Consider the following 25170-nt stretch of genomic DNA (forward strand, 5'->3'; position numbering starts at 1 on the left):
AAGCAAAGATGGATGCTTATGTACAGTCCTGAACGAGCTGTAAGCGCCGACGCATCCTCGCGAATCCCTCAACGACCTCCCTGGAGCGCAGCCTTGCGCCACTCCAAGGTTGATTGGGCGGTTTACCATCCCGTAAGCGCCAGGGTTCTGCGAGCCCAGAGGATTGGGTGATGGATGAAACTGGCGCAAGGCCAAGAAGATCCAAAGGCTGCAGAAAGGTTATATCTGGAAGTCGACATGAGTGGAGGCCTCTGCCAAGTGCCTCGGTTACAATCGCTGTCCCTCTTGAGATTCATTGAGAGTCCCAAGGATCCACTCACAGATCTCATTCCATTTACTATCTTATCAGCATCTGCAAGTGGGGTCACTAACCGATTTTAGTTAGACTCGCCGTTGGAATTCGTGGGTTGGCCGTCGTGGGTTTGGATATCAAGCAGGACGCCTGTGCGCAACTCACCCAACCATCAATTCGCCATGGCACCACAAACGACAGAGCAAGTGGAAGCTCCTGACCAAGAAGCCGCCATCAAACGAAACCCTTACACCGACTTTCTTTCAGTCGAGTCCCACCGCGCTGCATTTGACCATTCCAGGGGCCTCGAATTCACCAAAACTCCCAACCCAACCTGGCATCCCGGAGACGGCGCGTCAAACTGCGACTGGAAAGACCATGAGTTTACTACTATCGATCCATACGAAGATGGCCGCGGGCCCTGGCTTAATTACAAACTTCTCATTTCAGCGACTGTGCCCCGGCCGATCGCGCTGGCGAGTACCCTGTCCCCCGACGGCAAGACGGCGAATCTAGCCCCGTTTTCCTTCTGGCAGTGTGCTGCTACCGACGTATGCTTGCCCTTCTCCTTGGATAGTTGTATAACACCGCCTAATGAACAGCTCTGCAAAGCCCCCCATGTATTCCATCTCTTTCACGGGCCGCGCGATAAACGACACCCTCACCAACCTCCTCTCCACAGAGGAAATGTGCATTTCCATGACTCCAGATTGGATCATCGAGGCTGCCAACTTTGCCTCTGTCAATACGCCGCGCCATGTCTCGGAGTGGCGCCTTGCGGGACTCACGCAGAAGCCAAGCGATCTGGTTAAGCCCCCACATGTCGCTGAGTCGCCTTATTCGGTTGAGTGTAAGCTGCACTCAGTACAGGACTTTTTCAGCAAGACCGATCCGTCGGTCCGCACGTCGACAATGGTTGTCGTGGAGGTCATTCGATTCCATATCTGGAGGGATGCCATCGCGGAGGATCGTGCGACGGCGGATATGAGGCTGCTGAGGCCGGTCTTCAGGGCGGGCGGGATCATGTATGGCACTTGTCCAGAGGTCTTCGAGTTGCCGAGGCCGGAGGCATGGAGGGAGTTGGTGCAGGACGAGAGTGTTAGAGACGTTCTTCATGTTTGAGGCCCAGGAACAGGAGACCCTTCTTTCCATTCGTTCATCAACGCATCAAGACGTAGCAAAGCTAGGTTGGTCAGCCCTTTGCGACCGCCCGCCCCGCGACTAGCGAGAATCATATGCCGTCGCCACTTGGGCATCAGCGATTGCAGTTTCTCAAATTGGTTGGCGAGGAAGAGCGACTGGGGTGAGTGAGGTGAAGACGGGGCGCTGAGAGGCCACGCCTGGAAGCGCGCGGTGAGAAGGTAAAGATGTAAGAGTAACGTTGAGATTGAGGCGAAATTGTGTCGCGACCCTAGAATCATCATTAGGAAATGTAAAAACATATGTATAATGAAATGGTGAACTTACATCCAGGCCAGAAAGCATCCCACTCGGCAGTAGTCAACTTGGTCAACAATCCGATCAGCGATCTGGTATTGGAAAGCGCACCCTCGACCACGGCCTCTGCAGCGTCCAAGTCGATGTCAAGCGAGACAGGGCTTCTGTTCCAGGCGTGGCACTGCAATGCGACCAGAGAAACCGGACGGATCAAGGCCCTGTAGATGGCCAGTTGGGTGGTCATGTAGGCGAGCGTTAAGGAAAAGTTCCCTCCCAGCTCGGCATCGTCCGAGTCATCTGCATCTACCATCGCTGTTCTTCGGCCGTGAGGCTGCAAGCTTTCAGGTAGACCATCACTCCACATCTTCAAGCGCAGTCGGAGGTTCTTGGCCAGCTCCAAGGAGACTGATAGAGAGCTCGATGTATGGTCGGATGCAGCAAGAGTGAAAAAGGATTGGGTCACATCGTCCAGAATGACCGTGAGCATGGTGAGGTAGAGGAATGGCTGTGCTGAAGTGGATGCCTCGTCCATGGCAGAGACATCATCGGCCTCCAGAGCAGAAACATTATACTCGTCGCGGTGGTACTGACTCGGCATCCCATCGCTGAATGCCATCCATTTCTCGGTGACCCATGCCGTCCACCAGAGACACTTTCGGAGCCGTCGCTCGCTTAGTGGGAGCGTGCTCCAGCTCCCGGGGTCGCGGTTCAACCCCAGGCTATAGGTAGACGATACCAGGAGACCGCGAATGTTGGCGTCCATGGATCCCTCGAGGGAGAGTTCATCCGGCAGGTGGCGGTGAAGAAGCAAGATCAGGACTTGGATAGTAGAGAGCCGCGGCGTTGCGAGGTCGTCTTGCAGTAAACGCCAGGTTAGCTGATACAGTCGCTGTGCAGACAGCGGGCTCGGTGACTGAAGACAAAGAACATCGTCGTAAGCAACAAAGTGGCTTGCTGTGGCGGCAATGGCACAGAGTAGAGCAGGCGAGTTGAACAAGCTGGCGCTCTCTGCGATGAGGGTCCGTTTACTGATCAGGGGCAGATAAGGATGAACAAAGCGGGCGAAAAGAGCTGCAAGTCTCGCGACCGTGTCCGGACTCAGCAGCTGCTGTACCTCTTGTCGGGCATCTTGGACGACGTTTGTGTCTGTGATTTCATGTCCTCGGGGTAGAGACCGATCACGGCACATGGTTAGTAACGGCGGAGGTTTCATCTCAGCCAGGGCGCTCTCGAGATCCTGTAAACGCTGGTAGACGATATGGGTATGGCGCGAAACCGACAGGTGCTGTGCATCATACTGGCGATGTGCCAGGAGGTGAGTGTCGAGGTCTCCTGACGACCCAACAAAGCGCATCAAAGGCGACTGGGAGCGCCCTCTTGGAATAGCCGGGTCTGCTGGAGAGGTCGGGTTGTTGTCTGTTCGCGTCGAGGTCGAAACCGGAGTAGTGACGGGATATAACTGTTGCTGTACCGGAGATGCAGTCGGATGAAAGTCAAAAAGGTGAATATCGACATCTAGCTCGCCGTCTAAATTCATCTCAGGTGGAGGTGCTGGTTCTGGAGGCAGCAACTCGGTATCGAACAGGAATGAGGAGGTTCCAGGGGCGTCAACAGCAAAATCCATCGTCACCGGCTGCTCGCCCGATGCTGGTCGACGACGTTTCCGAGGGGCTTCGTCAAAGGTGCAAGCATGGTGTTTGGCCAGACACAGCTCACAGGGAATGCCGGGGCTGCTGATCTTACAGGCGACCTTGCGGATGCGGCAGAAGTCGCAGGGCCGGTTGCGACGCGATCGGGGCGATCGTGGAGTTCCTATCGCGCTACTCTGTGGTGCTTGTGGTGCTTGTGGTGCCTGCATGGTTGTTGAAGGATTTATTTCTTCAAGGAGATGAAAAGCACAGCAAGGAGTCAGAGACGGACATTTTTCCGAAGCTAGCTTGGTGGGGATTTCCCGATCAACAACCACCCCCGCGACCTGCAGAGCTGGAGTGTAGTACGTAGTAGTCTATTATTACTGATCAGCTCATACGATCATAGATTAACTAGTCAGCTTGATCTGATTAGCAGATTTGATCATCTGGATCTCTCGGTAGTCTTGCGACTTGTCACGTGCTCTCCCATTGAGGACACTTGTCATGAATATCATCACCTTGCCTTCAATAACAAATAAATAAAACTACTCTAACAACTGAATAACTGACTACTCTAACAACTCCGGCTCCTCCACCCCGGCCCTCTCCAGCAGAACCCCATAAGCATCCACCCGCCGATGCCTCCCCAGGTCAAACGTCTTGGTCTTCCCAGCCCGACACTTGCTCAGATCAACCGTCGCTGACACCATCTCGTCCCCCTTGGTTTTGGACTCTGCGATCACATACCCCTTCGGATCAACAATGCACGTTCCCGCGATCAGCGGATTGCCGTCTTCCTCCCCGGCCTTGGCCACATTGACGCTGAAACACGCGTTCATGTAGCTATTCCCTGTCAGGCTCAGCCGGTTGTGGTAGAGCACTTCCTGCTCTGCTTCCTCGCGACTTAATGGTTTGGTTTCGTAGAGGTCGCTCCCCAGCAGTTGTGGCGCGTACGCGGTGGTGTTGTAGCCACAGAGGATCACCTCTGCCCCCTGCAACCCGTAGGCCCGCCACCCCTCGGGCCACCGCCGATCGTTGCAAATGAGCATGCCAAAGATGGGATCGCCCTTGCCGGCAGTGTGCTTCTCTTCCGTTCCCTTCTTAACTGCTCCTTTTACCAGGCCAGAAACTCGGAATGCGTCAAAGCGATCGCCGTTCTTGAAGTACCGCTTCTCCAGTTGCTGTGTCGCCCCGGGCTCGGGGAATGGCTCGAATACTCCAGGAAGATGCACTTTGCGGTATTTGGCGAGGACTCTTCCTAGTTTCCCGGAGAAGTAGACAGCTGAGTTGTAATAAGTTGTTGTTTTGGACTCTGTCCATGCCTCGGCGTACCCCACATACACATCCACCCCTAACCGCTTGACATGGTCGAAGAAAGGTTTCACGTTCGGGGACTGGTCGATCGGAACTTCGGGTGACGTCGGCTCAAAGTAACTCTGCAGCTCCTTCTCGTCTGGGAAAAAGTGGCGTGGAAAGAAAGTGGTAAAGGCGAGTTCGGGGAAGACGACGACTTGTGCTGGGGGCGCTTGGGAGACTGCTTGGTCGAGCAGAGCCGACATGCGCGTCAGCACGCTCTCGCGCGAGTCGCTGAGCTGGATGGGCCCAAGCTGGGCGGCGGCAAAAGTGACTTGACGGGGATTAGATGACATGGTGGGATACGATTGTCTGTGACAAACAAGAAGAGGATGATGATGCTATTTAAGCGCCTCCACCGGTTCGCCGACGGCCGCCGTTGGAGACGGTCGCCTACCCCTGCGCCCAGTCTTATCAGGCCGTTGAAGGTAGGTAACTATACCTACGGAGTATACACCATGACAACAACTAACCATGCATAAAACACTGAACACTGAATCTACAGAAGTATATGTCTTGGCGGGAATAAATACCCGATTGGGGAATATAACCCGCCAAGACTGGGGGGTTGGAGAGAATATAATCCTCCCTCTTCCCCTCGACATCTTCTGTAGAGTATACACTCTTCTCTCGATCAATCACGCTATACTCAATCACACTATACATTCCACATGGCCGCCACCGCTCAATCCTTCCGCCAATTCATCGGCGTCTCCCCCTCCACCGCTTCAACCAAAGACTCCACCCTCATTATCATTGACGCTCAAAACGAATACGCCACCGGCAAACTTCAAGTTCAGGATGTCGGCACCAGTCGTAAGGTCATCGCCGACCTTCTAGCGCGCTACCGCGCTGCCGGCGATGGAAAGAACATCGTCCATGTCGTTCACCAAACGCCACCCGGCGCCCCAGTCTTTACCCCAGACACCGAGCTCGAGGCTGAGTTTGAAGAGCTCACCCCCAAATCTGGTGAGAAGGTTGTTACGAAGAATTACCCAAGCTCGTTTGCAAAGACCGATCTGCATGAGTATCTGACTGGGCTGGGGGATGTGGGGAAGAAGATTGTGCTGGTCGGCTACATGGCCCACGTTTGTGTTTCGACAACGACTAGAGCGGGGGCTGAACTGGGGTATGAGGTTGTGATTGTGAAGGATGCTGTGGGAGATCGCCATATTCCCGGCGCTGAGGCTGCTACTGTGGTTGAGGTCGTGTTGGCTGAGTTGGCCGATGCCTTTGGGACTGTGCTTGAGGCTAAGGATATTTCTGATTAAGCATCTTTGATTCGACAATTCTCTCTCTCTCATGTATACAGAAAGAATTAAAGGCAGTTTATATCTTCTCCTTGATCGAGTACCAGTGGCTGGTGAATGTTCCGCGGGCTGCACTCACGCAGATTCCTCCCACGAATACTGCAGCGCCCAATAGACCCGCCAGTGCACGTACACCCAAGCTGTCTAGCATAATTCCGCTCAGAGGGACTGATAGTAGGACGGCAAAGCTTGTGATAAATGTGGAGGCACCTAAGGTTCAATCAGCTGTGAGAACCATTCTGTAAAGAAGGTAACCTACCATAGTACCTTCCGTACTCTTCGACATCGCAAGTTTTACCTATACAGACTAGATACTCTATCAGTTCTGCGCTACCCATTCTCCATTGTTTGGTAGACTTACCTGGAGGAATAGAGAGAAACGACCCCGACCCCAGCCCCCACATGGCGGAAAAAGCATAAAGGATAGGCCGCGATATGTGACTGAAGTGAATGAACAAGCTGCACATGAAGACCAGATTCGACAGAATCATAATCAGAAGAACATTAAAGGGGCCCGATCATATCGCTGCACCAGCCGGGAACCACCCTCCCCATGAACGAGCAAGCGCCCATCACCGCAATGAGTGTGTATCCTTCTGTCGGACCAAACCCGCTTCGAGTCGCAATCGTAGGGAGCAAACTTGTGATTCCAAAGGTCGCAAACTCCAGCATGAAGATGCCCACACACAGCACCACAAAGGCGGGTGATTGGAAGGTCGAGAATCTAGGCAGCGTTGATATGAAACCATTCCATCCCTCCTGCCGGTCGAGAACCACCGTGAATCCGTAGTAAGGGACAAAGCAGAACAAGACAGGAATCATAATTGCAGCCACAATGAGCGCCATAAGCCGCATGGACCATTGCCAGCCCAAGTCTGGGAGAGTCGACCGTAGCATCAAGGGAAAGACAATCGAGCCAATGGCACTCCCCGTCAGGGCAATGCCCATCGCGATACCTCGTCGCCGTCGAAAGACCTTGACAATCACCGATAACGCGATTGTCGCGATGATGGCGCCCCCGATGGCTCCCAGGACCCCGAGGCAGAGCACGAACTGCCAGTAGGTCGTGCATTCTGCTAGAAGAACAAACGAGGCGATGGTAATCACAGCGCCAGTGAGACTGATAATAACCGGACCATATTTATCGCAAAGTGGACCAATCTGTATATTGAGGAAATAGCTCAGAAAAAGGTAGAGACCGGTGATCCAACCGATGCTACCGGCGGAATAGGTACTGAGCTGGTTCTCGTAGATGTAAGACTGCACCGTCCCGACCGATTGCATGAATCCTGTCCAGCCTTGTCAGATTATAGCTCGGGCAATGCTTAGCTGGATCCTACCGTAAGAAGGGATGGTAAATGCTATGCCACCGAGCACACACAGCCATGCCTTGTAGTCGCTCTCGGCATCGCCAACATCGTGCTCGGAGACAATAGAGCCACGACGGTCGCTAGCGGTAGGACCAGCGCCTCTTTGGCGGAGCTCATGGAGCGGTACGTCGACTGAGGTGGTCATCTCTGCGCATACAGCGAGGGGGAGTTGTCAGGTCAGAGTCCGGATTGTTGGAGAACGCTCAACCCCGCCGAACTACCCAAATACGTCACGGAGCTGGCCCCGATATCGGGGTTACCAACTATATCATCCTGTATAGCTTTATTAAGCAGGGGTTTGGTTGCATCAAGCCGTGTTGTAAGGTTGATGGTATTTCTACTCGCTGTTCTGTCCCTTGACAAGATGACCACCATGTCACCACCACCACCACCACCATGGCGCCTATCAAGACATTTACGCTTGACCATCCACAGCTCGGACCTCTTACCGGTCGTTTGATCGATGACCAGCATGCAGATAAACAGCCAGTCACCAACCCCGTCGCCCATTTTCGTTCCATCCCTTATGCGACTATTCCAGGCCGTTTCCGCCAGAGCACCATACTTGACCATATTCCAGACGATTTTGACTCCCGGCCATATCGCGAGTTCACACAGTATGGAGCAGCATGTCCGCAGGTGCCCCAGCCCACCGGAAAGGGCAACGCGACCGGTGGGTTTGTCCCGGGTGAGGAGCCACCGATCTATGACGAGCAGGCGTGTCTAAACCTGACCATTTCCACACCGACCGAACACTTCGTCGACAACAAGAAACCACTTCCGGTGATGGTGTACGTGCATGGTGGCGGCTTAATCGAAGGCACAGGCCATACTAGCGCGCTCCACGACACCACCAAGATGACTGAGCTTGCAGCCCGCGAGAACATGGACGTGGTCATTGTATCGATTGGATACAGGTTGAACTGGCAGGGATTTATCGCATGCTATGACCTCCTCGAAGAAGCCAAGGAGAATGGTGAGCCACCTTTCAACTACGGCCTGCGAGACCAACGCAACGCTTTCCTCTGGATCCAGAAACATATTGCAGGATTCGGGGGCGATCCGAGCAATATCACGGCTTTTGGCGAGTCTGGTGGCGCGATCTCGCTTTTCTTACAGACATGCTCGGACGTGCCTCTCTTCCGGAGAGTCATCCTCCAGAGTAACTCACCCACCCTTGTCGATGCCAGCTGGGGGCTTGATGAGCATGATGCGTACTATCACCGCTTATTGTCTTTCTTGGATATTACGGCACCCAGTCCTGCAGAGCGACTTCGGGCGCTCCGTCGGGTGCCTGTCTCCCGCTTCATAGACTTTGTCCGCGAGAATCGGCTCATCTTCATGAGGCCGACTCTAGGTCCGGAGAGTGGTTTCTTTCCGACGCACCCGTGCAGTGTCTCTCAAGGCGAGATGCTGGCAAACTGCTCTTGGCTCGACGAGATCATGATTGGGGATAGCTCGGGGGAGGGACAAGTGTATGCGTCCCTGCTCAAGGATTTCACCCCTAACCAATTCGTCGCTCGGTTCCGAAACGCTCTGGGCGATGAGTCTGCCCGCCGGGTGCTGGATGCATATGAGATCTACAAAGACATGGACGAGGGTCTCTTCTGGCAGAATGCACTGGTGATCATGGGCGACGTGGTCTTCTCAGAACCGACACACTCAACAGCCATCGCAGTCGCCCAGGCCGGTCGGCAGCGGCTGTACCGCTGGCAGTTCTGTCTGCAGAATCCGTTTCCGGGATCTGAGCTGTCTTACAGCGTCGGCCATCATTTCGTCGAACTCATGTACCAGTTTATGACTCTCACTGCACGCTTCCCCGTCCACCGCAACCATTTCTTGCGGCGACAGGCGGAGCAAATGGCACAGAGTTGGATCCGATTTGCTAATGGTCTTCCACCGATGGAAGAGGCAAAGCCGTATGAGCTTGAGACGGGAAGTATTATGATCTGCGATATGCTGCATGGATGGACGGTTCGGACTAGAGGCGAGGATGAAGCGAGCAGTCAGGAGGATCTATGGGGACCACGGCGCTATCGCCAGTGGGAGATTCTAAGTGAGGAGCTCCTCAAGAGTGAGGTGGCATCGGATTGTCAGAGAATGGAAGGTATACGAAGCCAGCTACTGGTGATGCTGTAGGGTTAAACAGTAACCCAACAGTTGATAAATAAAATTCATGTTCTCTCGAAGAAAGAAGATGGTGGTCAAGTGCAGTGGAGGTAGCCAGTATATATTTTGGTTTACAGGACCGCACAGAGCTTTCGTAGTCCCTACAACTTCAACAGCTGCTGATGGAAGAAAAGATATATTCACAGCTATATAAGACGATTCAGCTGTTAAAATATGAGAAAATCGTGTCACAGCCGCCTCAGATCGAAAAACTTTGAGCAAGATCAGCTCGAGATTCGAACGCGCGACAGTCATAAAAAATCATGGGCAGTTAGCCGCTAGACTAAACTGCCAATAACAGTTCAAATTTGCGAGTTTCAGTTTATAAACAACAAAAAAACTACGATGAAAATAGCTGCAATGACTGCGCCCGACGATGATGAACACGCATCTGTAGACTGTAAATCCAACTACACCTTCGAAGACCGAGATACAATCACTTCCTTCAACAGTTTCAACCCCTCCTCCGCAAAGCCCACCATGTTCTCCCCGCGATTGCTACTCCCCCGCTCCACCTCTCGCGTCTGTGGTCCGTCGGCCGTTGCTACCGCCAATGCCACATACCCCCTGCATTAAATCATTGATTAGCCAGCCCATCTCTGACAAGACAATGCGATCGAATCAACTTACGGCGTCCGATTCCTCGTTGTCCCCCCGGTCGGCCCAGCCGTCCCGCTCTCACTCAACGCGTACGTCGAGCCCAGCGTTCGACGCGTATGATCTGCCAATCCTGCAACAATGTCGGTTGTGGGCCCAGAATAATTCTTGATATTCTCTTCTGTCCAGCCGGCGAATGCGAGACGCGACTCTAGCGTGTACACCTGTCGTCGTGTTAGTCGCGTCGCGACGTCATCAATCCGCGCGGTTGAGGACTCACCGTCAGTCCTCCCTTGTAGATCGCTGATGCTCCCGGGACGGAAAGGAGACTCGCTGAGATGAGTCCGCCGGCCGCCTGAATCGTCAGTCAGAGGTTGTTCGCGCGCGGTTGGAGAGATAATGACCCACAGTCTCTGCGATCGACACCGTTTCTTTGCGAGCTTTGAGAAGCTCGACCACCTCGAGCGCCAGAGGCTGCAGGCTTGCGGGGGGGAATTCTGCCATTGTACGGAGTAGGGGTATAGTATAGTATAATATAGTATAGGAGATTGATGATAAGAGACTGAACTGACTGTCAGCGACAATCTGAAGCACTCTACCCCGCAGCATACATCACCGTCACCTGACCCCCGATTTCACCCGATGAGGTCTGCAGTAGGGGGTACCTAAGATAGGTATCTATACTAGTATACTTCCATTCTATCGGATCGGATTGCTGTTGTTGCTACTGACTATCTCGAGTCGAACCCCAGCTCAACAACCTCCTCCGGCTGACTTGGTAACCCGACCTTGACAATCGCTTTCCTCGCCTTCAGATCCATCACGATGTTGAAGACCGTCTCCAAGTCGCCTGTCCGGCAGATAGCTGCGGGCTCATTGACTCGATCGACAAAGAGCCCTGAGATTCCCTCCCAGCTCGGCTCTCCGTCTCCTAGCTCTTCACTCAATTTGAGAACTCGCTCAACCCGGAACGGCGAATCCTTTAACCAGCATGTATCGACCACTGCAGGATGTTCGAGGAGAAGGTGATTTGAATGTGCAACACGGCCCTTGCCGTCCACGGGAATCACCGCAGAGGTGGTAGAGGTGAACTCGCCACCCAACGAGACACTCGTATCAGCGACGAGAATATGTGCTGAAGCTGCGACGCCGATCGTCGTCAACGTTTGCATAGCCTCCGTGGCGGACGAGCTCTCGAGCGCTTTTCGGAGCGCCAAATGAACAGGTATCCGAGACATATCCACCCCCTTTGCTCGGATCGCGTTGAGACAGACGCCGACACCCGCGGAGTTGAACCCGATTTTCCCAATGATTCCGGCCTCGGTGATCATGCTGATGGTAGGTTTGCCCTCCTGTGCAATTTCGAGAGCGACGAGGTTTTGCTTTTGGGGTGGAAGCCACTACTGCTTGTTAGACAAAGTGACACCGATTCCCGAGTTAGCAGGAAAGGAGACATACATCCCAGTTCTGTGCGAGGAAACTATGCTCCCTCGTCTGCCATGATAATGATGTGCATCCGTCGCTGAACAGCCCAAATGCAATCTCTGTACGAACGTTGAGAGCGACAATGTCAAGGGTCGATTGGCCGGCGCCTTCTGCAATTCCTGTATTCGCTGATGAGACCTCATTCTTCACGCCGCAAACAATATACGGGAGCTTATACCCTCCATCTCCTCAAAGTACTCCGGCCATGTACTCTTGATATTTCCCGCGAAGCCCTCGGCTAGAGACAGAACGTCCTTCCATGCTAGCGAACTGGTTTGGTGGAACATGGATGTGTAGAAGTCGATGCAACGGGCAATGTGTGTGGTAGCTGCCGTTCCATGTTGCTTTCCGACCTGGTAGAAAGGCTTAGTTTCTGATGTTGCGTGGCTGCATGATGGAATCTAGGGTACCTCGCGTGGAGAACCAGAGCACTTAACGACAAGCATTGTCAATATTTAGAGTGTTATCGGAGTGCCCGTCTGCAGATTTAACCAGGCTGTATTGAGAAGTGCTCAGGTAGTGTCGTTAATAGCTTCTGGAGTCAAGAGTGAGGGGTAGGTCTGCGCTGCCGAGGGGATGAGGAGCAGCGATACCAACACCGAGGATGATTGGAGAAGGCGAACAAGTGGAGTTACCCCAAATCTAGACCATTCTTGGAGTTGGAGAAGCGCCAGAAGGCCGTTATCAATGTCGCCTAGCCCCGTCGCCTTCGCCCGTCGCTCATCTCCGTGCTGGGATCATGACGCAGTGATCAACGATCATCTACAGGCATACAGACTTAGTTGAAATGTAGCTGCCTAAGTGGAGCTGTATCGAAATCTGGGGAAACCTGGGGCTGATCAGGCTGCCTTGATGGAGACGTACGGCCGCTTAATTGAGTCTAGAAATTTATGAGGTTAAAAAACCTTAGGACTCTGTAAAGCAGAATGAGGCTTATTGCTAGTCCTGAGCTATCTCCTATCATTAATCCACCGCTCGGCTATCGTCCTTTCTGGCCTCGCTTGGTTCGCCTAATGGGCTTGTAGATTATGCTCCTCAACGATATTCCAGTATGACCTTGCAGACTGTGTGCGCCATGATTTACCAAACCAGATGACCAACAGACATGTTCCCCAGATAGCAGCCCCAAGACAGCCGACAAGGATGAAAGCATTCTGCAGGCCCATATCGGAGATCATGGGCGAGATTGCGTATGTGATGACGAAGCCTGGGATTTGTTAGTTCTGTATCCTTATGACCGACAAAAGGAACATACCCATGGTGTTCCGGATAAGAATGACAGCGACGATGGCTTCACTCGCCGCCTCTTTGTAACAGTCGATCACATAATTCAAGGCAATCAGCGAGCCCATGGGTAAGGTAGCAGAGATTAGACCGACTCCAAAGACCAAAGCAACCCAGTGCAGCTTCTGTGCCGCTCCAATACCATACAGAAAGAATCCGGCCGGATGCAAGACAAGTGGAATTAGGGCCAACCACAGACGATGCTCAGGCTCTTTGATACCTTGATTTCTCCGAGCAAGAGCTTCCGCAACGATATCGCTGAGGGACCCCGCGAGGAAGCAGCCGATCGTTGATCCGATTACATTGGCGAGATAGGTGAGGCCGGTCTGGTTGGTGGTGAAGTTATACGGCTCGCCGCCAAAGTTCTCTGCGGTAGTAGCGTTTAGGACGTTGAACCAAGAGAGGACACTTCCCACCCAAATGCCAGAGAACCAAATGACTGGGTAGCGAAGAAGACCAAAGGGTAGAAGAGAGAGTTTCAGTGAAAAACCTGGTTGGTCGGGTGTTCGGAAGCCCCAGAGGCGCAGAGTACGGAGGTATCGCTGCGAGCGAGAAATCGAGGATGTTGTCTCGCCTGTTGCGATGTCGTTCTCAGTAGCTGGAGGAGAGATCTTCCTTGACTCGCCGAGAGATTTCTCGCCCCCTGTGGGTTCTTGAGGCTCCTCAATGTCCTTGGACCCGCCCTGTGCTTGTAAAAACTCGACAGGCCCGGTCTTGCGATAGAACATGGTCTCTTCGAAAGAGAAAAACATCGAGATGGTAGTTACGACGCCAATAATGGTCCCAATCCATTGAATCCATTGCCAGCCCAGATTCTCAGCGATGTATCCGCTGGCAATCGGGGCTAGGAAGGCGCCATTAAATAGGGTCCAAGTGTAGGCGCTCATGTGAACTCCACGCTCGTGAGTGAATGAGAGATCGGTAACAAGGATCTCAACAAGGGTCTCGACGGGGGAGTTTGAAATCCCCATCATGATGCGATTGGCGTACCATTCGCCGCTGGACTTGACGTATGCCGACCACAGAACAGTAAGAGAGGTTGCAAGAAGCGAAGCGAGAAGCACCTGGCGACGGCCAAAGTGCATCGCCCAGGGCTGCACAATCACGTTTCCCCATCCCAGGAAGAGGTACATAAGACCGACACCCGTGGTGATATTTGCGGCAGGAATTCCGGTGTCTGCTTCAATCATAGGGTATGCCGGAGCAAGCGCGCAGGTGATGGCAACGCCGATGAAGGTCCATAGGATTTGCCACACGCGATTGTGAGCCTTGCGGCGCCATGACCAGTTCAGAGGGTCGTCGGGGTCGGAGCTGGGTTGAGGAATAAGGACGATGTCGGCTTTGTCGCTGCCGTGCTTGACGGAGAGATCACCGCCAGCGTCAATAAGACGGACAGTGCCCGGTACAGGTAGATCGGACATGGTGGTGGTGGTTCGAGCATGCAGTATGCTGTATGCAATGGGTATGGGATGCCCGTGATGGTCGAGAAATCCCCCTGCATTAAGAATGAATTATTGGCTGCTACAGGTCGCCTATCTCCGTTGCTATCTGGGCAGCTTATGTACCCCGCAATTTCTGATCTTCTTCATTGGTTCTTGCTGGCTTCTCCAAATCGGCCAGCCCCGTCGCTCTGGTCCGCATCCTCGCCCATATCTACGCAAAAAGTCACTATCGAAAAGCACAGATAAAGACTGCTAATGCACGTCCTTTGTTCAGCACCAACTGAAACAATCTAATGTCATCATGGGTAAGAGAGTTCTCATCGGATACGGAGTTGACGTCGATGCCGTGAGTGGCTGGTATGATCCTTCTCCCACTGCCCAGGACTGCCTTCCAAGAATAAACTCGAAGCTAATTAGATACAGGATCAACACGCGAGATGGCACACCGGCAAACCCAACAGACGTGTCGCGAGGCATCTTTGGGGCAACCGTCGGCATTGATCGAATCCTCAAACTATGGGAGAAATACAACATCAAGGCCACCTGGTTCGTTCCTGGACACTCTCTTGAAAGTTTCCCAAAACAACTGGCCAGGGTTCGAGACGCCGGTCACGAAATGTAAGTTTTTATTTTATTCGACTAGTGTATGTCGATGCTCATCAGACCAGCGGCCTTCATGGGTACACCCACGAGTTCGTTTCTACTCTCAACGAACAGCAACAACGCGACGTTCTCGTCCGTTCGATCGAGACTCTGACCAAATTTACCGGCAAGAAGCCCAAGGGCTGGACTGCACCCTCTTGGTCCACCTCCCCTCAATCCGTCAAGCTTCTTGAAGAGTTCGGCATTGAATATGACCACTCCTTCATGCACCACGATGCTCAACTTTACTACCTCCCGGATGGGACTGCAACATACACCGAGACCGATGTCTCAAAGCCCGCCTCTCACTGGATGACACCCATGTCGGCGCTCAAGCCGAGCAGTGTTGTCTGCGTGCCGGCGAACTGGCATCTTGACGACTGGCCACCTTTCACATTGGCGCTCAAGCAAGCGTCGACGCATGGTTATGTAGACACATACTCGATTGAGAACCTCTGGAAGGATATGTTTACCTACCTGTACCGTGAGTACGACGAGTTCTGTTTCACCATCACCATTCATCCACAGGTGAGCGGGAAGCCGCAGCTGATCTTGATGCATGAGCGATTCATTGAATGGGTGAATGGCCACGAGGGCGTTGAGTGGTCGACGATGGAAAACATGGTCAAGGAGTTCAAGGAGGGGAGGATTCAGGGCGCTACCGTCGAGGGTGGTGTTTAGCTCACCTCTACAACTGTATCTATGCACAGATAAGCCTATAACAATATGAATAACGACTCTGGAAAGATCACGAGCTTTATACAGTACCCTAGCGAGGTGAATAGAGTATTCCTCAATGGCCATCTGGCGTCGTCGCTGCTTCCCCGTGCGCAGAGGAATTCCGTCAATAAATAGTCCTAGATGAGCTAGAGACAAATAGGCATATAATGGATTTGGGCTCAAGTGATTGATTTTAAAGTCATGAACTGGTCATTATAGAAGAATCTATCGAATAGTATACCCCCCGTCAGCTGCAAATGCCGCCCCCTGGACAAAGGTAGCTTTACTACTACACAGGAACAAGATGCAGTCCGCAATCTCGTCGGCAGTCCCGAGCCTATTGCAGTTAGCCATGATTACGAGAGCTGTGAATACCAGCGAGTGTACCTTCCCAATGCTTGCATGTTGATCTCCGGTCGGTAGTACTCCAAGATATGGTCGATCATGGGGGTATGGATAACCCCAGGGAGAACACAGTTGACTACAAGATTAGCGGGTGCACTGTACTTCTGGTAAACTCAATATACCTCGGATATTGTCGGGCGAGTACTGAACAAAGCCGAAGCGCATTAGCACGGCTTAGACACTGACCGAAAGATTGAGTACTTACGTCGATAGCATCGGCCTGGGTGATACTGATAGCAGCACCTTTGGCTCCGCAATATGGTGCTGTGGAAACCCGAATCAACCACTAGTCGCAATACAAGGAGGTGTTCTTACCAGCATTAGGGCGCGCAACCTGTCCCAAAACACTCGCAACATTCACAATCGCTCTAGATATCATCAGACGTGTTCAACCAACACAGGACTCTTGAACTCACCCTCTATTCCCCGGCCGCCCATCATGGGTCTCTAGTGGTTCCTGTGTCCGCATCTGTTTAATCTGCTCCCGCGACGACAACCAAAGCCCCTTGTAATCCACCGAATTGATTCTCTCAAACTCCTCGAGTGTGGTTTCGTGCGACTTCATAGGAATGCTCATCAAGCCAGCTGCATTAACTGCGTAGTCGATCCGTTGAAACTTCGCGACAGCGTGCTTCACCATATCGGAGACGGAGGATTCAGTCGTGACGTCTGTTTCAGCCACTAATAACGAAACATCTTTGTTGCTGTCGGTGATCATCTTGTAGGTCTCTTGAAGGCCGCTTTTGTTGAGGTCTGCGAGGACAATTTTCCGACAGCCTTCACGGGCGAAGAGGCGGGCTGTTGCTCGGCCGATGCCTATTGCGCACACCAGGGTTAGCTCATGCTCGTTATCTGACATGATACGCTAGGCTGTGCAAAGGAAGCTCACCGGAGGCAGCGCCTGTGACTAGAGCGACTCCAGGGAAGAGGGTAGATGCCATTGTAGGAGTTTGTGACTTTAGAGGAAATACAGATTGAGTGGTTGTCACAATCCTGGGGATCATAGATTACAATATAGCTGTTAACTATCTCCAAGGCCAGTAGAGACTCTCTAGCTAAGCTACGCTTGGTCCTGGAGTAGGTGGTTCGCGGGCGCTCTACTCCGTCGCGGTGGTCCGTCGCCCATGTCCGAGATGCGATAGGCAAACGCTAAGGCAGAGCCTTCTCTACGAAGTTTGAGATTGAACTAGGTCGTGTGGTCTCTGTGGAGTTGCGAGGGTGCTCTAGCTTCTCTCCAGATACATAGACTGAACTCTATAGAGCGGAGCCTCCTGAATGTGAGGCCAAGGGTCGTGTCTGGTATAAAGAGCGACAAAGTGAATGATCCTATTTGTCTATTGTAGCCGCGAAACCGTGCGTTTATTACGTCTTAGGTCTTCCAAAGCCCCCTGTAACGCTCTAGACCTGGACCACTTCATCGCACATCTTTCCAAAACCTTAGTAGCAAGAATGCAGCTGTCTGTAATAGTGTCGCCATCTGCATGTTCGACTAGATAGGATGCAGCGCGGTACACCCAATGTGATGAGAAGACATTATAGACCATTTGATCGTCATTATACGCTGAGAGTAGTTGCCGAGCTGAATCGATGCCTGGCTGCGTAAGAAGATGTGTTTGGCGTACCACAGCAATCAGCATGGGTGATGACTTGTGTTCTTCAAGCTGGCTGAGAATACTAGAAGTAAGAGTACTGGCAGATATATCGCCAGCTCGCCACCGAGCTTGCCATGTGTATACAGCGCAGAGAAATTGAGCTTTGTCGGTCGTGGATGCTAGGATGCTCGGTGACTATAGTTAAACTGGTGTTAGATACAGCGAAATAATAAAAAATCAAAGGGTCACGAGAGACCTACCGGCTCAGCAACGTCGTATGGCCTGTCCAGTGCACCTGTGAGGAACCCAGCCAGGCAGTATATCGTACACTGTAAGCGCTGCATTATTGATGTTGTTTGTGGTACTGTATCCGAGCTGAGCTCAATCTCAAGCCGATGAGCAAAATTAACGAGCTGTCCAATACTTCCGGTTGCGGCATCAAAGGTGCTCCTTATCGCAAGTAGCAGTATTGCTTGCACTGCTTCCACCGCGTGGCCTTTCATGATGGTTTCGATATGAAGCATAGATTCTCGATAGAGGACGTCAGAGAGATAGACAAGGCGATTGTCGTTTCCCGACAAACAGTGACAGGCTATAGAATACACCATTTTCAGAAGGAAGACCTGCCCCGGGATGGGGTCCGGATCTTCGCGCAGTGCTTGTAGAAAGTACAAAGCCTGATCATCAAATACTGGAAACACCTCGTGAACAGTCACCATGTATCTATTTACAAGGAATTGATGCATTTGGTTGTCGATCAGGACCGGTGAGGAGATCGGCAGGGCCGGGTAAACGTGGCTGTCCATGCTCTTGTGTTGCGCTGGAGCAGCCGCAATTATGGGGGCGTTATTCCCTAGAAATGCATATGAGTCTCTGACCTTGACCACCGATCCAACGTTGGTGGAAGGTGAATGATGGCCAGTCGCTGAACCAGGGGTGCTGCCGCCACGAGTAGCTTCGAGGGAGCGTAGGTGATCGATCATGGAAGATAGATACCTAGTAAACGTTATTCAGCGACTTGAAACAAAGCTTTCAGGTGAAGTACTCTCGCGGCAGTAGCTCCTTGGAGATGGAGTCGTAGAAGGTGCATTGCAGGCCCGATTTGGCGCAGTTGGCGCATGCGGGGAGCAGGGTATCGCAGCGCTTTCGGACGGAGCGGCATCTTGTACAGGCTGGTAGCAGTTGTAACAACGCGTCCAGTTCTGTAGAGTCGGCGACAGCCATCTTCGCTTGTAGATGTGGCAAAGAGAGAAAAGACCCGAGTCCGAGGAGTTGGAGACGGACGAAGAGGAGGCTTATCAGCGGGCGAATCGGAGGCAACTACGTAATTTTCTACCTGATAAAATGCGGGGTTATCTTCTTCTTCTTTTATCCTCGACTGCTACAGACTGACCATGGGGGCCGTCAAGAAAAGAGTGCAGCGGCGTAGCCTGTCGTGTGCAAGATGTCGGCATAGAAAGATTATGGTAGGTTATATTTTGATCTCAGCCAATACCCTAGACATCTCTAACAATCAAACAGTGCGATGCCTTATCGCCCTCATGCTCTGCTTGTGTGGAAGCGGACGCTCCCTGCCTGGCGTGGAATGCTGCTACCAACGCAACAGCCCCTCGGAGTATCACTCGATATCTAGAAGAGCGCATTGCTGCTCTGGAGAGTGAGAGTCCAAGACAGACGGCTGCAGTCGGTTTCTTGCCGGCCGTCAACTCCACCCTCAGCGACGTGCTGAGCGACAGCACCCCTTCATTCCTGGGCCTTGTCCAAGAGAGCTGCATTGCCGGATGTGTGGCCGTTCAGACGCAGATCCCATCGGTACACTTCGCACACGCTGTGTCTGATCTGAACGAGAATCATCCCCGTGCGATCGTCAACCAGCAAGCTTCTGTACTCTCTCCCACCGCAGTGCCCACCCGTGTCGCCGACTTCCTCCTCTTCACCTACACCACCGGTATAATCCACCAATTTCCTATCCTGTCTGAGGTGGAGGCGAGAGGTGCCTTTGATGCCGTGCTTCCTGTGGGATATAACTTTACAGACTGCGACCCGCGCAGCGTATATACTGTCAGTCTTATCATGGCCATTTCTCTCTCGACAGCTGCAAGGAATAAACTTGCCCGTGCACAGTCTCTCGCAACGGCGCTGTTCAAGAACGCAATGCTGAACATCTCTGCTGTCCTGACAAATGACCTCCCGGGCCTCCAAGCCCTACTTTTGCTCATACAATATACCTTTCTCAATCCCACCGTTGGAAACTTGTGGCTTCTCACGGGGATCTCCAGCGAAGCGTGTATTGAACTTGGATTACACCAAGAGCTGCAAGCACAGAACGATACAGATCCCCTGGCTCTGGACCGACGACGGCGAATATTCTGGTGTGCCTGGGAGATGGAGATCGCTGTCAGCGCAGCCTTTCGTCGTCCTATTAGAATCCTTAACAAATACATCAATGTCTCATTTCCCAGTCCGGACCAAGCATCGTCTGCAGCTCCTCTCGCTCTCCCATCGATAGCAATATTTATCTGGCGCTTCCGACAGTTTGAAGCAGAGCTCATCTCTGTACTTCACTTGAACAACCCTCTATCACCGGAAGTCAGCTCTCTCGAAAGCTGGATGGAGGAAATGGTAGGTAAAGCCCACGAATGGGCAGAGCAGGTTCAGCATTCCGCCGCCCAGAACGAATGCCCGTCTACAAAGTCCCAATGGGCCGAGATGGTGCTCTACGCCGACATTGCATACCATTACTGTCTCGTTCTCCTCTACGGTCCCTCAAACCGAGTCAAAGGCCCATCGCGACATAATCTTATTCGCGCCTTCAGGGCAAGCGTGCGAGTCGCCGTCAGTTACTGGGAACAGGCAAATTCCGAATTTGGCCGCATCAAATACACCTTTCACACCTGTTACCACACCTTCTCTGCGGCGGTCGTCTTCCTAAGCGTACTTCGCAGCTGTCAAACCGAGATCACACAGCTCTTTACGCTCGACGAAGTCCAGGAGTGCGCAAACTGCTTCGTCCGGTTACTGTCCTCGATCGGTGAGCGATGGCCAGCTGCAGCCCGTTGTCTTGAGGAGTACAACCACCTCCTAGACCCTATCATGAGGTCTTACTCGGACTTCTTTCTCTCTCAACAGAGTGACCCTTTCTTGCCGACCGGTCACTTTGCGGAAGCCTTTGACGTTATGGACTATGAAAATTTTATTCACATCTTCAATCCCACACAGGAAGCAGCCGATCCACTAATACCTTCTCCAGACGTCGTGGTTCCGTTCGACTGGGATATGGAGTTTGACTTTGGCATGAATGGGCTGTTGGATGTTATATAGTTTAGACAGACGATATGCAATGGTTAATCATCATCTTTCCTACTCGCGGTCATAGAACTAGACTCTTCAATATAAGATAAGGCATGATCCACAAGAAAAGGATCTGTGTCTGGGGTAAAATGTACCAAACGGACGAGGGCGACGGAGGAAAGCGACGGGTGAAGGCGTTTCTATTGTATTTCCTGTCTCCATATCTCCCCCAGTTTCTATAGAATCATGGAAACCCGGAGCCCACCGAGCCCACCGAGCCCACCTAGCACGGTTGTTCTCGTCAGTTTGGCGTACCATTCAAGCCAACAAGCATTTTGATCATCTTGCTGAAGATTCGCCTCCATATCCACCCTGCACTAGAAGACTGGAGGATCAAAGTCTGACATCCTGGGGAACGGACATGAGCGCCGGATCAAGGCGACTTGCCCCTCAATCACATTACTTGTATCTCTGGACTGGTGTCATCTTCTTGGGTCGTCTATATCAACTCGATACTGGACAGTAGACCTTCTAGACAGCCCTCCATCAGGATCATATCCCAACTATACCTCACAATGCTGTTTCTCGGTGAGTTCGAGCTTCTCCGATTTCCAAACTAGAAAGACCGTACTGACGTGTTCTCGCCTGCGACGATAGCTCTTCTCGCTGTCGTAGGCTATGCGGTCTTCCTCCACCCCGTGGTGACCTACTTCCTCGACAAAAAGAACCTTCGTCAATATCCATCCCCCGGTATCGCCTCCTTCTCTGCCATCTGGCGCCTCTCACAAATCCTGAAAAACGCCCACTTCAAGTCCGTTTACGATGCCCACCAACAATATGGAACACATGTTCGGATCGGTCCAACACAACTCTCAATCTCAGATCCGCGTGCCATGAACGATATCTACGGACACGGAACGAACTTTCCCAAGGATAAATTCTATGATGCTGGCGCTGGACCCCATCGGTCCATGGCCGACACGCGATCGAAAGAGGAACACCAGAGGAAGAGGAAGACGCTTGCTCATGTCTTTGCCCTGAAGACGATTATCGGGCTGGAGCCGGTTGTTCGTAAAGGGTTTGAGGACCTGGTGCAGCAGATGGATAACTACGCGCAGAGGGATGAGAAAATGAACTTGCGGAGGTTCGTGAACTATTTTGCGATTGACTTTATGGGTCTCGTCGTGTTCGGAGAGTCTCTAGGCTGTGTGCAGAGGGGGAACGATGTCGTCGATGCGAAGAGTGCCGACGGCAAGGTCTACAAAGTCCCCTATGTGAAGACATTGCATAACATCCACATGCATACCGTCCTCACGGGGGCAGAGCCAGCATTGCTTCCGCTCGCGAACCCATTGCTGTCGTGGCACCCTGGCGTCAAGTCGGGGAAGGACTGGGGGAATGTCATCAACAATCTATACCAGAGGAGACTCGCCCTTCCGGATGCCGAGAGCAAGAATGATATCTTCTCCAAGTTCCTGAGGAACGGTAAAGGAGAGGAGATGAATCTTGAGCCTGGCGAGATCATCGTTGAGTGCGCCGTTCTCATGAATGCAGGCAGCGAGACGACAACTGCTGCGCTTGTCTCGACTATCTACCACATTTATAAACACACTGATGTTCTTCGGAAGCTCCGAGAGGAGCTCGACGCTGCTGTACCAGTGGTTGTTGGAGAGGATATTCCTGAATATCATGCGATTGCCACTCTTCCCTACCTTCGCGCCTGCATCGATGAAGCGTTGCGTATCCAACCAGCCTCGACCCAAGGCTTTGCCCGAGTCGTCCCAGAGGGGGGTCGCATGATCGCTGGTCGCTTCGTTGAGGAGGGAGTTACAGTCTCGGTTGGTCTCCATGTGTCTTGATCACTTTTTGCTCATGACTGACTTTGAACAGGTCCCCACGTATACACTCCTCCAAGACCCAGAGGCCTTCGAGAACCCGTTTGAATATAATCCCGACCGATGGTTGTCTGGGGATAAGTCAAAGCTACATGCAGCCTTCTATCCATTCAACCATGGGCCTCGAGCCTGCATAGGTCGCAACGTCTCTTACTTCCAGATGCTGATGGCGACTGCGACGATTGTCATATTGTTTGATATCGAGCTGCTGAACAGGCTGGTTACCATTGAGCGGTTCAATGGCAACCCCGATGAGTTATTTGGTAATATTCGGAGGAGAGAGGTGGAGGTATAATGAGATGATATATGTAGATTATGAAGTTTATGGATCTCTTACTCTCTAAATATATATATTGAGGCAGAAGTCGACCCTAATAGGGAACTGCTGGTCATGTACTGCAACATATATATCTGGCCCCTCGCTTCCAGACCAGCCCTTCAGTAACTAACATATATTCACAGCTATCTCCCAGGGCTTGTCTTGGACTGCACTTGTCTGATTTTAACAATGTACGATACCGAATCCCACGATCTCGTCAGCTTCGCCTTCAATGGCCCTTTTGATCATGCCGGACAACCCCCGATCTTTATTGACGCCAAAACCCCATCTCGATCACTCAGTCTTGCACCATTCAAACGACTCGTCTGCTCTCTCATTGCCGGCTTCAAAGCCCACGATGTCAAAGTAGGAGACTGTGTGCTGGTCCAGATGGACAATTACGTATGGTGATCCGGGCTTGTATGGAGTACTTCTAACCTTGCTAGGTCCTTCACTCCGCGGTTTATCTTGCGATAGTTGGCGCCGGGGGTGTCTACATGGGCTGCAGTCCTAGCACCCCGCGACACGAGCTCGAGCACTTTGTGAGATTGTCGGACCCTCGAATCATTCTGACCACAGAGACTGCGCTCACCATGGTCCGAGACATCTGCAAGTCTTCCTCATCGACTCGCCAGATCTGCGTCATCACGAAGACAGCCATCGATGAGCTCATTGCCCTCGCCAACCAAGACAGCGACAATAATGCTACACCTGTTATGACTGCCTCGAACATCATCAACGCCGAATACCCCCTCACTGCATTGACAACCTACGGCTCATCCACCTGGAACCGCATTCCCACGGTCGGGCTGGCGAAAACAACCCCAGCAGCAATGTTCACCACCAGCGGAACAAGCGGTCTCCCTAAAGCCGCAATTCGGACTCATCACACCATCATCTCACATCACCAGACCGTTCAATATCCGACCCCTTACAGAACCACAGAATCGAGTCCAATTTGCCGCCTCCTCGCCCTCCCAGCCTACCACTCCTTTGGCGATTTCTGGAACAACCTCTTCCCCCTCCGCTACGGCGAACCCCTCTACATCCTCCCTCGCTTCGACCTCGCCGAGTTCATTGCAGCCGTGGAGAGATTCCGCATCACCGAAACATACCTGGTCCCCGTGGCGGTGCAGATGATCGCGCAGGCAGGCAAGGCGAGTGCCCGCGTTAGGGAGAGCCTCGCGTCACTGCGGTATATTGGTGTCTCGGGTGCGCCGGTGGATGCAGCCTCCTTGCAGCGGTGCGAGGAGGTGCTGCATGCAGATGCGTGTGTGAGTCAGTTATGGGGGATGACGGAGGTGGGCGTTGTTTTTCAGAATCGGTATGGCGATCGGGCGTATCCAGGCAGTTTGGGAACGCTGTTGGAGGGGTATGAGGTGAAGCTTGTTAGTCCGACCGGGGGAGAAACAACCGGAGAACTCAACATTCGTGGACCGGGGCTTCTGGCTGGGTACAAAGGGCGAGGGGACACAGTGGTCGACGACGAGGGTTGGTTCCCTACGGGCGATATGGTCTACGAGAAAGACGGGCACTGGTTTATCGTCGGTCGCACCAAGGAGCTCATCAAGGTACGAGGCTACTCGGTCGCTCCGGCAGAGATCGAGGCGCTGCTGCTCGAAAAAGACGCAAGGGTGGCGGATGTGGCGGTCTTGGGAGTGAAAGCAGAGGGTGGAGCTGGAGAGGAAGTCCCCAGGGCTTATGTGGTGCGGTCAAAGGAGCAAGGCAAGGGGGTTATGCAAGAAGAGCAGATCCGCGCCATCGTGCAGCAATATCTGGCCAGCTACAAGGCTCTGGAAGGGGGTGTTGTCTTTGTCGACAGCATCCCACGGACGGACATTGGTAAACCTGCCCGGTCAAAGCTTGCCATGCTGGATCGGCAGCGTGATGAGCTGGCGGCTTTGTTGAAGGCGAATTAGATAGACCCGAAGGATAG

The 25170-nt window shown here is 52.6% G+C and overlaps 15 protein-coding genes across 15 annotated transcripts; 7 read left to right on the forward strand and 8 right to left on the reverse strand.

Moving 5' to 3' along the window:
• The first annotated feature begins 442 nt into the window (after positions 1-442).
• BJY04DRAFT_232834 (flavin reductase family protein) lies at positions 443-1481 on the forward strand. The gene is made up of 2 exons (XM_073719820.1): positions 443-843; positions 905-1481. Exons 1-2 carry the CDS (start codon positions 475-477, stop codon positions 1412-1414), a joined length of 879 nt encoding a protein of 292 aa, XP_073564995.1. The 5' UTR covers positions 443-474; the 3' UTR covers positions 1415-1481.
• Positions 1460-3587, reverse strand: BJY04DRAFT_224256 (Zn(II)2Cys6 transcription factor; the record flags this gene model as incomplete). Its single annotated transcript, XM_073717905.1, has 3 exons — positions 1460-1475; positions 1541-1703; positions 1760-3587. 3 exons carry the CDS (start codon positions 3585-3587, stop codon positions 1460-1462), a joined length of 2007 nt encoding a protein of 668 aa, XP_073564996.1.
• A 262-nt stretch (positions 3588-3849) lies between these two features.
• BJY04DRAFT_167319 (carbon-nitrogen hydrolase) lies at positions 3850-5196 on the reverse strand. Its single transcript, XM_073709146.1, has one exon. The coding sequence runs from the start codon at positions 5007-5009 to the stop codon at positions 3930-3932; it is 1080 nt and encodes a 359-aa protein (XP_073564997.1). The 5' UTR covers positions 5010-5196; the 3' UTR covers positions 3850-3929.
• On the forward strand, positions 5046-6114 carry BJY04DRAFT_167314 (putative isochorismatase family hydrolase). The gene has a single exon (XM_073709145.1). The coding sequence runs from the start codon at positions 5385-5387 to the stop codon at positions 5982-5984; it is 600 nt and encodes a 199-aa protein (XP_073564998.1). The 5' UTR covers positions 5046-5384; the 3' UTR covers positions 5985-6114.
• BJY04DRAFT_211480 (major facilitator superfamily domain-containing protein) lies at positions 6043-7538 on the reverse strand (the record flags this gene model as incomplete). Its single annotated transcript, XM_073714411.1, has 5 exons — positions 6043-6233; positions 6283-6330; positions 6385-6482; positions 6556-7312; positions 7364-7538. 5 exons carry the CDS (start codon positions 7536-7538, stop codon positions 6043-6045), a joined length of 1269 nt encoding a protein of 422 aa, XP_073564999.1.
• A 251-nt stretch (positions 7539-7789) lies between these two features.
• BJY04DRAFT_224261 (Alpha/Beta hydrolase protein) lies at positions 7790-10138 on the forward strand (the record flags this gene model as incomplete). Its single annotated transcript, XM_073717906.1, has 2 exons — positions 7790-9500; positions 9918-10138. The coding sequence occupies 2 exons, from the start codon at positions 7790-7792 to the stop codon at positions 10136-10138; spliced, it is 1932 nt and encodes a 643-aa protein (XP_073565000.1).
• Positions 10139-10188: 50 nt separating this feature from the next.
• Positions 10189-10663, reverse strand: BJY04DRAFT_224262 (CinA family protein; the record flags this gene model as incomplete). Its single annotated transcript, XM_073717907.1, has 3 exons — positions 10189-10383; positions 10440-10514; positions 10568-10663. 3 exons carry the CDS (start codon positions 10661-10663, stop codon positions 10189-10191), a joined length of 366 nt encoding a protein of 121 aa, XP_073565001.1.
• A 102-nt stretch (positions 10664-10765) lies between these two features.
• BJY04DRAFT_202582 (putative acyl-CoA:6-aminopenicillanic-acid-acyltransferase) lies at positions 10766-12286 on the reverse strand. The gene is made up of 4 exons (XM_073713221.1): positions 12055-12286; positions 11823-11997; positions 11618-11763; positions 10766-11559 (listed from the first exon to the last, which is right to left on the reverse strand). The coding sequence occupies exons 1-4, from the start codon at positions 12088-12090 to the stop codon at positions 10891-10893; spliced, it is 1026 nt and encodes a 341-aa protein (XP_073565002.1). The 5' UTR covers positions 12091-12286; the 3' UTR covers positions 10766-10890.
• A 368-nt stretch (positions 12287-12654) lies between these two features.
• Positions 12655-14349, reverse strand: BJY04DRAFT_211482 (major facilitator superfamily domain-containing protein; the record flags this gene model as incomplete). The annotated part of the gene is made up of 2 exons (XM_073714412.1): positions 12655-12851; positions 12900-14349. 2 exons carry the CDS (start codon positions 14347-14349, stop codon positions 12655-12657), a joined length of 1647 nt encoding a protein of 548 aa, XP_073565003.1.
• A 216-nt stretch (positions 14350-14565) lies between these two features.
• On the forward strand, positions 14566-15693 carry BJY04DRAFT_232836 (polysaccharide deacetylase family protein; the record flags this gene model as incomplete). The annotated part of the gene is made up of 3 exons (XM_073719821.1): positions 14566-14727; positions 14794-14988; positions 15039-15693. Exons 1-3 carry the CDS (start codon positions 14672-14674, stop codon positions 15691-15693), a joined length of 906 nt encoding a protein of 301 aa, XP_073565004.1. The 5' UTR covers positions 14566-14671.
• A 264-nt stretch (positions 15694-15957) lies between these two features.
• On the reverse strand, positions 15958-17078 carry BJY04DRAFT_224266 (SDR family NAD(P)-dependent oxidoreductase; the record flags this gene model as incomplete). The annotated part of the gene is made up of 7 exons (XM_073717908.1): positions 15958-16069; positions 16120-16213; positions 16260-16281; positions 16343-16401; positions 16453-16505; positions 16554-16953; positions 17027-17078. The coding sequence occupies 7 exons, from the start codon at positions 17076-17078 to the stop codon at positions 15958-15960; spliced, it is 792 nt and encodes a 263-aa protein (XP_073565005.1).
• Positions 17079-17469: 391 nt separating this feature from the next.
• On the reverse strand, positions 17470-18954 carry BJY04DRAFT_232840 (uncharacterized protein; the record flags this gene model as incomplete). Its single annotated transcript, XM_073719822.1, has 3 exons — positions 17470-17908; positions 18058-18725; positions 18775-18954. Coding segments are annotated over 3 exons (1285 nt in total), but the record flags the coding sequence as incomplete, so codon positions are not given.
• A 169-nt stretch (positions 18955-19123) lies between these two features.
• Positions 19124-21050, forward strand: BJY04DRAFT_232842 (fungal specific transcription factor domain-containing protein; the record flags this gene model as incomplete). The annotated part of the gene is made up of 2 exons (XM_073719823.1): positions 19124-19199; positions 19414-21050. The coding sequence occupies 2 exons, from the start codon at positions 19124-19126 to the stop codon at positions 21048-21050; spliced, it is 1713 nt and encodes a 570-aa protein (XP_073565007.1).
• A 545-nt stretch (positions 21051-21595) lies between these two features.
• Positions 21596-23210, forward strand: BJY04DRAFT_224269 (cytochrome P450; the record flags this gene model as incomplete). The annotated part of the gene is made up of 3 exons (XM_073717909.1): positions 21596-21608; positions 21678-22858; positions 22911-23210. The coding sequence occupies 3 exons, from the start codon at positions 21596-21598 to the stop codon at positions 23208-23210; spliced, it is 1494 nt and encodes a 497-aa protein (XP_073565008.1).
• Positions 23211-23423: 213 nt separating this feature from the next.
• On the forward strand, positions 23424-25153 carry BJY04DRAFT_232843 (acetyl-CoA synthetase-like protein; the record flags this gene model as incomplete). The annotated part of the gene is made up of 2 exons (XM_073719824.1): positions 23424-23636; positions 23681-25153. The coding sequence occupies 2 exons, from the start codon at positions 23424-23426 to the stop codon at positions 25151-25153; spliced, it is 1686 nt and encodes a 561-aa protein (XP_073565009.1).
• Between the last annotated feature and the right edge of the window lie 17 nt (positions 25154-25170).

This window comes from Aspergillus karnatakaensis (genome assembly GCF_047715665.1).
Source record: "Aspergillus karnatakaensis strain CBS 102800 unplaced genomic scaffold BJY04scaffold_87, whole genome shotgun sequence".
NCBI lineage: Eukaryota > Fungi > Ascomycota > Eurotiomycetes > Eurotiales > Aspergillaceae > Aspergillus > Aspergillus karnatakaensis.